General features: G+C 45.1%; 1 protein-coding gene across 1 annotated transcript; it reads right to left on the reverse strand.

Annotated features, from left to right (window-relative positions):
* Positions 1-78: 78 nt before the first annotated feature.
* entpd5a (ectonucleoside triphosphate diphosphohydrolase 5a) lies at positions 79-6,828 on the reverse strand. Its single transcript, XM_019865437.1, has 13 exons — positions 6,148-6,828; positions 5,781-5,860; positions 4,813-4,956; positions 4,375-4,450; positions 4,208-4,243; positions 3,692-3,780; positions 3,524-3,603; positions 3,366-3,427; positions 3,177-3,278; positions 2,569-2,712; positions 2,427-2,483; positions 1,487-1,602; positions 79-1,406 (listed from the first exon to the last, which is right to left on the reverse strand). The coding sequence occupies exons 1-13, from the start codon at positions 6,584-6,586 to the stop codon at positions 1,323-1,325; spliced, it is 1,509 nt and encodes a 502-aa protein (XP_019720996.1). The 5' UTR covers positions 6,587-6,828; the 3' UTR covers positions 79-1,322.
* Positions 6,829-11,537: the final 4,709 nt, after the last annotated feature.

Genomic DNA, 11,537 nt, shown 5'->3' on the forward strand with positions numbered 1-11,537 from the left:
ATTTTCTCGACCTGAACTGCACAAGGACGATGCAGACATAACCCCCACACCCACTCGAATGATTTTTTTTGGCGTGCATCAATGAAATGTTTTTTATTTATTTACTACAAGGAGGGAACATATTCACACACTTGGAGGTTTTAGTACAACGAGCATTTCACGAAATAAAAAATTAAACAATTTACATACGAAAAGCATGAGGTGAATCAACTAATGAGCATCTTGAGCAACTGTGCCATAAAATGTTTTGGGGGTATCTTGCATTTGAAAGCGCTTCTTGGGAAGTGTAACTGGCATATATACAACAGAGCGTTTTGTATACTGTGAGAAGACAGTCGGGTAAAAGTGTTGAAAGCGCATTCCGGGGTAAAAGCCCAAAATAAACATTGTTAAATACATTAGAGAGATTTTCTGGTATTTAAATATTTGTACAGTTCACAAGAAAAGCATCAGGAAATATCGATGAATGCTTTTGAAGAATCAGCGACATCCCCGCAGCTTTTAAAAGCCACATCTTTATCCTGCGGTTGATCATTTGCGTTTAGTTCAGCTTAATGTTGTTAACTACACCTGATGAGAGGTTGTTCTACGGCTGCTTTGCAATTTCGCCACCATCGACGCTGACTGTTCAGTCCAGGGAACGTTAAAGGACAAGCATTCATTTCGCGCGTGTGGCAGCTGGCCACACACACACACACACACACACACACACACACACACACACACACACACACGCTCGTTCTGTGGGAGAGTGAACTTTGACCTCCCGAGTCATGATGATTGGCTACGTTGTCTACAATTAAAGTGTTGCGTGCAAAACTGAATGGCAGAAGCCGGGTGCTCGTTAACCGCCCCATCGACCTCGTTCAAAGAAATTTCTCCATGAAATTGTTTGCGCCTACAATAGAGAAAGCGTTAAGACATAAGTGACTTTAGCGAGACTTCCATGACGCCGTTTTGTACGGCACGGCCCACAACCGGGCGGCGGTCAAACCACCGTGACTACAAACTAGGCCCCGCACACTGGACAGCAAGGTGAGGACACGTTTCCAAACACCCGTTAGTAACCCAAAAAGATGCTTGACAAAAATAAAGTCAGCCCAGCAGTCATGGGCTCAACGTACAGTAGAAATAGCTGGCCTTATAAAAATATAGTGATTTTTTTTTTTGTTGTTGTTTTTTGTCTTAAACCGCTCTGGTAGTGTTTGCCGGCTGATGAGGAGGGTGGGCAGGATGAAACTGGGTGTGTCTGTGAGGGAGGGAAGCCCCGCAGTGACAAAAATGTCCCTCTCAGTGCTGACTGCGTTGCCCTTGAGCTGCCCTTAGTGGATGTTGAGGTTCCTGAAGTAGTCGAAGGTGGCGCCCAAGGCCCAACTGGTCTCCACGTTGTTCACCTTCTTGGCCAGCTGGTAAAAGAGTTGAAATTGATCAAGTTAATATCGTGGTCATATTTTTCCGGCAGTGGGTCCGCAGCAGTGTGACGTACCTGCAGCACGGTGTTGTCCTTGAAGCCGAAGCCCTCCTTGAGCAAGCAGGTGATGTACGTCATGTCCATGCACAGGAAGGGGCTGATGGCACGGTATTGGGTCATTTTGTTGCACACTGCAAACGCACGAAGCAACTTTTGGTCAGTCTCAAGGTTGCAAATGCGTTGAAGGTTACCGGAAATTACAGCAGCCCAAAACACTCGGGTGGATGCTCGTAGCATGTCAAAGGCTTACAAATATGCTTGATTGTATTCAATGATGGACAGTTGGGAATGAATTGGTCCTTTTGGACACGTGGTCGGTAGTGCGCTGTGTCAATTGAATTTGCAAAGTGATATTTTTGCAAGAAGTCCGATTTAATACAAGTCGGCAATTTTTCCGAGTCCTAGTTTCTGGAGACCGATTTGGATAAAGTCCCATTTATTTGGAAATCTTCATCAGAGCCAGACTCCTGGTTGCAACTGCTACATGATTTAAAAGGCGACCTTGTGTTTTGTTTGGTGTCGTACTAAACAGAAGGGTGCGAGTGTACGAAATCGGGGGTCGGCTGAAGGCTGAGAGTGGGCGACGTTGGTGTGTGGCTGTCAGGTGCCCTCCCGCCGTGGCCGCACAGTCGTCGTCGGCCCAGCGTGAGCCACACTCTGTGACCATGTGAGCGGGGCTCTCGCAATACAAACTCCCTTTGACCAAACTTAACATCTACAGCCCCTCTCAGTGGGAATGCTCTGCGCTGGTTGCGCATACTTCACATTGTGAAGGAAAGTTTTAAATTGTTTACCCTATAATGAAGCACATTTCTGTCTTATTTTAGCAAAGAATCGGTTGGATTTTACAGCAATAAATTCAGTCTGACAGGAAGCACTGTGCCACGTCTTTGTGTGCGCGGTATAAGATGTAGATTTATTTCGGGTCATGTTGACGCTTTTCAAATCTACTCACCCTCTTTGGCTCGCTTCTTGAAATCCCTGACTTCGATTGCGCCGCCTCGGCTGTCATCTGCGAGGCAAAGTCAAATGCGCGTTTTGACAAGAACGACTACCGACAGTGGAAGGTGACTCTCGCTCGGTGAGCGCCAACTCACCAATGAGGCCCGACTCCACAGCTCTGTCAAAGTAGTAGGAGAAAGCGTAGAACACACTGCTGCCTTTCACCTCATAAGGCTGATGCACGATTCCCTTGATGACCTTCATCACCTCGTAGTAGCACAGCTTGTAGCCCGCGTAGCCTGGAGACAATTCATGTAAATCAACCGCGTGCGACGGCGGTACGGTATCTTCAGTTTTGATTCCACCCGAGATGAAAAGTCGGGGTTCCATCACATTGTATACGAAGGGAAGCCCCAAAGTGTCAACCAGCATCATGAATACGCCTGCCTCATTTGTGTCGCTCTGACCATATGCTGACAAGAGCGACAGTTAGTGCTGCCTTGACCGTCTGTCTATTTTTACCGCATAATTGTGAGTGGTCCAGATTGAGCCACTCATTACATTCGCACGCACAAAAAAAAAAAAAAAAAAAGTGGGGGAAAAAAACTCAGGGACAAGCCCAGCATCTTTTGGCTTTTCAAATGTGGTATGGGACGAACTGCCTTATTTGTGTAGGCAACCGCCTCTTTTCTTTTCATTTCAATTTCAGGTAGAAGAGGCAACATGTGTGTTGTGCAAAAAAAATGGATTTTACTGGGCTTACCATCTGGAACTCCGCTGACTTTGTAAGTGGTTCCACCAAAAGTCACTTCTTCTCGGAACTTCTTTGGGAGGCAGGAACTGGTGAAGACTTTCCATTCGAGACCTAAGATGTGAAAAAAAAAGCCAAGTAGCCCTTCTGTCAATTAAAAGGTCCTCCTAGTTTTATATCATGGGTTTTAAGATCCAATACCATCAGCTCCCAGTGCTCCGAGAGTTGCCAACCGAGCCGCATACAGTCCATTTCCAAGGTAGCTATGAGGTGAAGATATCATGGGAAGATTTTAGAAGCTTGTACCAATCACTTTTATATCCCATTAAAGTGGCAATACAGTAAACTTGACCGCTTACCTGTGTGTGTAGAGCTGATATGTACTATTGAACAAGTTGAATTTGGCAATGTAACTATGGGGAGCAGATTCAACAGTTTTCTGGTGGACAGAAACAAACATTTAGCGTTGCAGTTTCATTGATAGCTTTCGGTAGAATTATCAGACGTGCCATCATTTTTTTTTTTACCTTTGACTTGGGAAGAAAGGTGATTTGTGTAGAGCCTCCTCCCAAGTCCAGGATGCCCACTGTCCTCTTTGTGTTGGAATACAAGTGGCCTACGGTTAAAAAAACAAAACAAAATAGACATACATCACATTGAATGCAGACAGTAAGACACCATCCAAATGCGTCAACAAATTGGGATGAAAATAGCATGAAGTTTTGGTGTGCTTCCTGTTTATCAGGAACTCCATTCATCTATTCAACTTCTTATGTCAGGAAAGATGCACAAAATCATGACTCACTCAGAAGAAAATCATTTCAAAGGTGCATATATTACAGTTTTTTTTGAAAATCAATTCGCTGTATGTCCAAAAAAACGTGACTATTCATCACGTTTTTTGCGCGGCTGTTTGGAAAGGCGGGCGACCTCAGACAGGAGACAAGCGTTTTTCACTCCCCGGCTTGAGTCTACATTCGAGACTCCGATATGAGCTCTGTGACCACTAACACCAACATAGCAAAACACGAGCAATGTCTTACCTGTAAGGAAGTTCACCGTGACCCAGGCCAGGACTCCTGGAACAACACGAGGGTGCAAATACCCACATTAGTTGTGATTACAACACTGCTGCAGTGACGCATTTCGATGCACAATGAGAATGCTAAAATGCCTCTTGCAAAAAAAAAATATATATACAAGAACATACCTTCATTTGTTCCATTCATAATGGTGACACTGTTGCTTGGCACATAGAAGGGAGACTCGTGAAAAACATGTCGCACCTGCAATAATAGATTGACCTTTTATAGCTGTTCACAGATGTGATTTCTGCAAGACTTCAAAATGGAAAAAAAAAAAATCAGGCTAGACAGTGTCAAAAGTAAAATAAGTACCGTAAATTGCGAGCATAGCCGCAACAGTAGCAGATTGAATACTTCAAATGACAACACCACAACAGCTGTTTTTTGGGGGGGGGTTTTGCAACATCATAGCCGCTGAATGGGCAGAGTTGTTCCTTTTTTTTTTTTTTTTTTTTTACCCCACTGACACTTGTAAGCACTTAGTGGTTTCTCATCCCGCTCCTTGGCGGCGCGGCTTGCGTTTGTGCCAGAGTGTCTGAGGGCAGCGGGAGAGCGTGCCTCACCTCGTTCAAAAGAGCGCAGGCTTTGTCCTCGGGCAGCAGGCGCAGGCCCGCCGTGGCCTTCAGGACCACCGGGGTCCTCCTCCACTCCTCCTCTGGCACGGTTTTCTTGGCTATCTTCAGCAACTGACGCACTGTGTTGCCGCCCTGGGGAAGACATGGCAATTATAGTTACAGAAGCAACAGCATGTGTCCATATTAGAACAAGGTCAAATGCAAAATTTGGTGTCATTACAGCCGGGTTGGTGAATGCGGCTGCATCAGCAAGTCTCATTCGTGTAATTGGTGTTTGCGTGTGAACCCAACCCAGAGAACATACCAAGGGATGTGCAACGTGCACACTGATAATATACACTTATACAATCTAATGCGATCCAGTGAAAGAGCAGCAAAAACAGCTGTGTGGCTTTACGGGATAATATTGCTTGTTTTTTTTTTTAATCGAATTAATTGAACAATTAATTGTTGCTGCAGCTTGCAGCGCTTTACATGACAGCACTGTACTTTGAATTTAATGTATCAAATAGGCTGGACACAGAGTATGGGGGCAAGAGGGCCAAGATGTACAGTACTGTATTTACATACGTGCGGTAGGTAGAGCAATAGTGAATGTGGGGAGTTATTTGTGGTATATTAATAGGTATTTTTTTGTGTGAATGTGGCGATTATGCACATATTGTACCTGTATATATTTCAGATTGCACTTCGTGATGGGAAATTTCTCAAAGATAATGGTGAAGGCGTGCTATTAGAATTATCTCTCGTCCTTTACAGACCGGCAGTATGAGATAGTTACACTTATTTTTTTTTGAAAATGTAAATGTAGTCATACACCACTTCAAACAACAACCCCGATATTGACCGTCATGCTCATTCAAACCTGAGCACCATCTTTCTGAATTTTAGATACGGCTCACGATTAGATTATGATTGATATCCTAAGTAATAATGCAAACAAAAATTCTGCATACTTCCTCAGGGTTGTCTTTATAAGCAGAAAGTCCAGGTTTCACTGCATGGTACATTTCGTTGTCCAGAACTGGCAGCTCAACTACAAGGAGAAGAAGAATTACAAACAAAAATAAATACAAGAAAATAATCCGTGAAACAATATAACAGAGAACTGGTGGGTGGCTGTACAGAGACTAAAAGAAAAGAGAACAAGAAACACTCGAATCGCTTTGACAGCTGGGGATATTTTCAGACAAGCATCACGTCACATCCATCCGCTCCACAACTCATTACGGAGTCAAACCTCAGCTACTTTTAGAAGCACACTTGCCGGGGATGGATGAGCTAACGCGCGCGCGTAAATCTGGGGCACGGCGCGGGGATTACCTGGGTCTTTCTGAATGAATTTATAGATGTGGATCCTGGTGCCGGTGCTGCCCGCGTCGAACATGACACCGTAGAAGACCCGGGTCAAGTTGACTCGAGGCGCCGATCGGTAGTGAGACTCGGGCGCCGATCGGACGACTTCGGGCGCCGGGTGGACGACTTCGGGCTCCGGGTGGATAGCCTCCGGTATGGTCTGGATGTCTTCGGGTGTCGCGTCGATGATGTGGGGGATGACGGGATACCTCGGCACGCCGGGGTGCCGGGGACCGGGCGCCGGGTTCGCGACCTCCGGGAGGTGGTTTTCCATGTGGGCGGGAGGCTGGCGGAAGCGGATAAAGTGCGGGAAGTAGCGGTGGGGCCGGTAGTAAGTCGCCTCGGTCACGAGGCTCCCCACGAGGAGGACCAGCAAGAGCGAGAGGAGATGGCTCGACGCGGCCATGGCGTGAGGAGAGCAGAGGTGAGGTCAAGTGGAAGATGCTGGACGAAGTTGAGTGCTCAGCAGAGTGGATGAGCACACAGGACCGTCCCCTCGTGTGTTTACACTATATAAAGACATATGGGCTTGGCGATGGGCCACACCGAGAGCAACAATCCTCCAATCCTGTGGCGGTCCATCCCCACTCCATCCAGTCCCCTTTCTTGTTGGAAGCAGAGCTGGAGACTACCTGCCTCTCTGGCTTTTTTTTTCACCCTTCTTCTCTCTCTCTCTCTCTCTCTCTCTCTCTCTCTCTCTCTCTCTCTCTCTCTCTCTCTCTCTCTCTCTCTCCCTCTCTCGTGCGCTCTTGAAAGGAGAAGGAGGGTGCTTATTTCTGGCTATGTTTTCCCTCCTCAACTTTACTGGATGTGGAGGACCCCTTTCTAGGAAAGAAAAGGCATGGGGGCGTTCTAACGAAGTCAGAATGGACCTGGGCGAAACACTGCAAAGAAAAGGAATTAGTATGTGCAGTTTTTATATACTATAGACTATGTTTCAAATTCTGTCATTCCAAATGTATCTGGACACGTGCATACGTTTGCTTGAATGATTCTTTGGGTTTAGTTTGGAGCTGAAGTGCGCCAGTCATGAAGGCAACAGCAGCAAGAACAAAACACAAACAAACCAAAAATTTCTCATTTATGGATGTTCTGGTCATTGCTTTAAGAGGTGACAACTTTTTTTCCTTTGCATATGTGGGTGAAATATATAACTGTATGACATTTTGATGAAGAGAATGTGCCTTACTTCTGCTTGTTTAGAACAAGATTTGAATGATTGTTGGACACACACACACACACACACACACACACACACACACACACACACACACACACACACACACACACACACACACACACACAGTTTCTGTCATGAACCGTGTTTTTCCATTTGTATGTGGTTTTGGTTTTGTGTTCCGTCTTTTTTTCTTGTGGTTCTTGTCCTGTTTCTTATGTCTTTTGTTTCCACGTGCTCGTCAACGAAGTGCCTTGTGTCTTCCCATCAGCTCTGTCAGCCGATCGTGTCTTGTCTAAATGTTCTTCGTTGTCTTGTCAGTTGGCTTGTATTTACTTTCCTGGATGTCTCCTTCTGTCTTTGTCGATTTGTTGTTCCTGTTCAAGTTTTTTTTTTCCTTGTGTTTGTTGTTTTTGGTACTTTGAATCTTTATTTGCCCTTTCGTTCTTTTGAATAAATCCTTTTTGGATTTCATTTGCTTGCCAGTCTCGCCCACCTGCTTGCTTGCATTTGGGTCCAAATAACGCCAAAACCTGACAGCTGTACAGATACATCGATAGATGGATAAGATGTGACTCAATATATTTCATAGTAGTTTGTGGTTTTGTTCAGTGGCTTTGTATCAAACACATTCTCCAAAACCCCATTTAACCTCTTTTTCGTAGTCGTGCAGTAATCACCACGTTAAAAGTGCAACAGTTTTACCAACCTTAAACATGCAAATGAGATCTGCACTCCAGTTGGCAAAAAAAGTTCAAAGAATGTGATAATCTCACTCCCACTCATCAGGATCGACCACGGGCTTTTTTTTTTCCCCTCTCTAGGGCAAAATTTTTGGCCAGCAAGGCACGTTTCACGGGAGAATGAAGCAGTCCGAGTGGAGTTAGCCGGGTGTTTGGCGTCCCATCACAAACCGAGCTGCGAGTGTATTGGCGGTACTTTTTCTTCTTTTTGCCATGTTTGGGAAGCATACGGATCAAACGCATCCCGCCGCAGTCTCACGCAGATGCGAAAGCCACGTACCTCAATCAATTTTTTTTTCCACGCAACTGAGACTGAATATCACTTCAATGGAAGCATCCCTTGCATAGTGACCCTATCCCAACCTCGGCGGCCCTAACATGTGGTTTACTCTTTCACCTCATGTGGTGGGTGACTGAGGGAGAAAGTGTGCAGTCAAGGGTAATGGGAGGGCAGAGCTCACTCACGAGGGTGCCGAGAATGCAGGAAGTCCACGGAGAGGACGATATGTGGGGAGGGGTGGGGCTTGGCATCAGCATTCCCCCATCATGCCATTCCCCTCCCAGGACACTCAACTGTGCAAAGCACTGTTCCAACACTGTAATTTGAACTAAAAATATTGGACTCTCTTCCTCCTTCCTTTTCTCTAAATACTGTGGCTACTTTTTTCAAGCCTGTGGTTCAACCGCAGTGGTCGTTCGCCGCTATCAAAGCGTACATGTGCAGGACCTCTCAATGATGTGTGCCCATGTACCCTTATTTGAATGTGATCGTGGCTCTCGTAGTCACTGCAATATGCAATGCTGTCACACGTGTTGGAGAAGTACAGCTGTGTGCGTCATTAATTTATTGTCGTCATTATAATCCCTCATGAGGAAATCAGCTCACACCTGCTCCATATCGATGAAATAGTGCTGTGCCATTTGAGATCCGGGTGCGAGATTGGCGTCTTGCTCACGACCGCATGAACAGTGAAAATGTCCTGCAAAGAAAAAAAAAAAGGCAACATTTAATTAAATGTGACTAGTCATCATTTAAACATAATAATTGTGGTCTGAATGTTCCGCCTTAAAGGTCCAAAACATTAAAAGGCGCATAGGTTGCAACATGTTCCATGAACACAAACTGGAAGTCACCTCCAAAACCCCGATCGACTAAAAATATTTTGGCCAACCACAACATCGTCTGACAATGTCTCCATACATATCATTGAAATGCAACATCTGCGCTGTGATTGTGGCTAACATGTAACACGATCACGCTCAGAAATTACAAGGATGAGAATATCTTTTTGGTACTCAGCTCTTTCTGTCTGCGAGCTGAATGATCTGCTCTGCATCACCGAACACAGTCGGTGTCAGACCTTGCCAAGTCTTATTTGTTTCTCCACACGGTCATGTTTTCGGTGCTGGGGGTTCTAAATGACAGGCTCCTTCTGTGAACCTTCTTTGGGAGTTCTGCTTGAGAGATTCAGTATTTTCAAGTTATCTTGTGGATGAGGAACTCACAAGGACAAATCGCCATCAAATCGAACAGAGAACAAGCTTTAGAGGCATATTTTTATCCACTGTACAGCAAATGCATGACCCTGCAATAAGGCCGACAAACCGACGTTGTCCAAGACATGACTTGCTTTGTTGAAATACGTCTGAATGTTTCACAGCGGTTCCGACACGCCGCTAGGGATGCGCTCATGCAATGAAAACTATCACATTGTTTAGATAGCAGTGACCCACTTACGGGCAACCAAGGCCGTGAATCATCGGCGGCTTTCAATGGCACACACCAACGCTGGTGTTTCAATTATAAAGTCGTGTAATAGAGCCGCCCTCCAAGTCAAATGTCATCCGAGGGCAGATTTACACCAGTTATTTTAGAAATGTGCCACTCGGGACTGTAAATCATGTTCGGATGCCCTATAAAAGTGCGCCACCATGGCATGACGCAGCACATTACCAACAGTGTTTTAGAGCAAAAGTCGTTTCAATACCAGGGTTGGTATTTTGCTTCAAGTTAAGTGAAACCGTAAAGCGCAAGAAGGGACCTCAGCTTTGTAATCTACACAGTGCAATATATCATTAATATGCTGCAAGGTTGGCCTCAGGAATGCCATGTTTGTGGGTGTCCTACCCCTAAAGGTCCACTGAAGAGGCCCAAACCTTGTCATTACAATTCCAATGATAATGACAGATTTGAAATGTTTGGGGTTATTTCAGTTTTCTCTCCTCACTGTCATAGTAATTACCTTTAAATTTAGTCTTCAAACTCCGTTCGCCATGCTCGAGCACCGAACAACCCTATATGATCCACTTAACTGTAGCTACGCCCAAAACTTTTGCAATATCTTGTGCGCTTTATGGTTTGATGAACAGCCGACGGCCGACATTTAACACTCCCTGGATCAGATGACATGGAGAATGTAGCGGTTTAGGATTCGAAACTATCAACACAACCGCGAGGTCCCGTCGTACAGTGTTTCCCAAGCTTTACTGAGCATTAGAAAAACCGGCACACCAACCAACAAAAATGTCGTAAAAAGTATGACTTCTGAACCAATGAAGATGTCATCCCAGTCAACTGTGCCCGTTTAATTCAACGCAAGGCTGACATATTTGCAGGATGTCATGACTTCATTCTGTTGTAAAAAATGGCGACAGGTGGGCACGCAGGTTTATTGTTACCTTCCGCCACCTAATGAAAGTGTTAGGGTGGTTCTGTTTGTGACCAACAGGTGGCACTGTAGGGCTCATCCTGCAGTGGCACACCTGTTGGTCATTGTTTCATTAGTGTGTGGTTAAAAGGACTCCCTGCCCGAAGTCCGTGTCGGATCATTGTGTGTCTCTGTGCACGTGTCATGTTTTGTTTTCTGTCTTAGGTTTTTGCTACTTTGATTTCTTTTGGTTTTTCTGGACTTTAATTGAGTGAGTTTTTTTGAGTTAGTTTCTCCGGTGTATTCCTGTTTGCAATTTTGTTAAATACATCTTGGTCACTCCACCCTGCTCCTCCCTGCCTCTGTGCTTTTTGGGGTCCTCCAACTACCACCTCGCAAAACGTGAAGGAAAGAGCATTTAGTCTGGTCTACCTGTCACGACATGTCACTGTAAAGAAACATAAAGATATATTTGGAGTGATTCGAAACATTTCTGGCAAATTTAGTCTGAGGACCTCTCACATCGCATTAGTGTGCCACACCACCCTGCTTGGAAATCAGTGCTGTAGTGGACTTAATGGCCTTGGTTTCATAATGGTGACAACTCAATGTTCGGAAATAATTACATTTTGAGAAAATGAACAGATGGAAATCTATTCATTTTTACAGCACTTGACTTGAGAGGTGAGAGGCGAGGTACACGCTCAATTGCCAGCCACATATGGACAAAGAACCGTTCTCACCTTTGGATAATTTAGTCTTCAACGAATCTATCATGCATGTTTTTAG

This window comes from Hippocampus comes, unplaced genomic scaffold (genome assembly GCF_001891065.2).
Source record: "Hippocampus comes isolate QL1 unplaced genomic scaffold, H_comes_QL1_v1.1 scaffold443, whole genome shotgun sequence".
Classification (NCBI taxonomy): Eukaryota; Metazoa; Chordata; class Actinopteri; order Syngnathiformes; family Syngnathidae; genus Hippocampus; species Hippocampus comes.

Bases quoted from the DNA above. Each gene is read 5' to 3' on its own strand.
- entpd5a (XM_019865437.1), bottom strand. From the start codon at position 6,586: ATGGCCGCGTCGAGCCATCTCCTCTCGCTCTTGCTGGTCCTCCTCGTG. The intron at 5,861-6,147 runs GTAATCCCCGCG...TTCTCCTTGTAG, and splicing joins ATTCATTCAGAAAGACCCAG to TTGAGCTGCCAGTTCTGGAC. The intron at 2,484-2,568 runs GTGAGTTGGCGC...TTTGCCTCGCAG, and splicing joins TGTGGAGTCGGGCCTCATTG to ATGACAGCCGAGGCGGCGCA.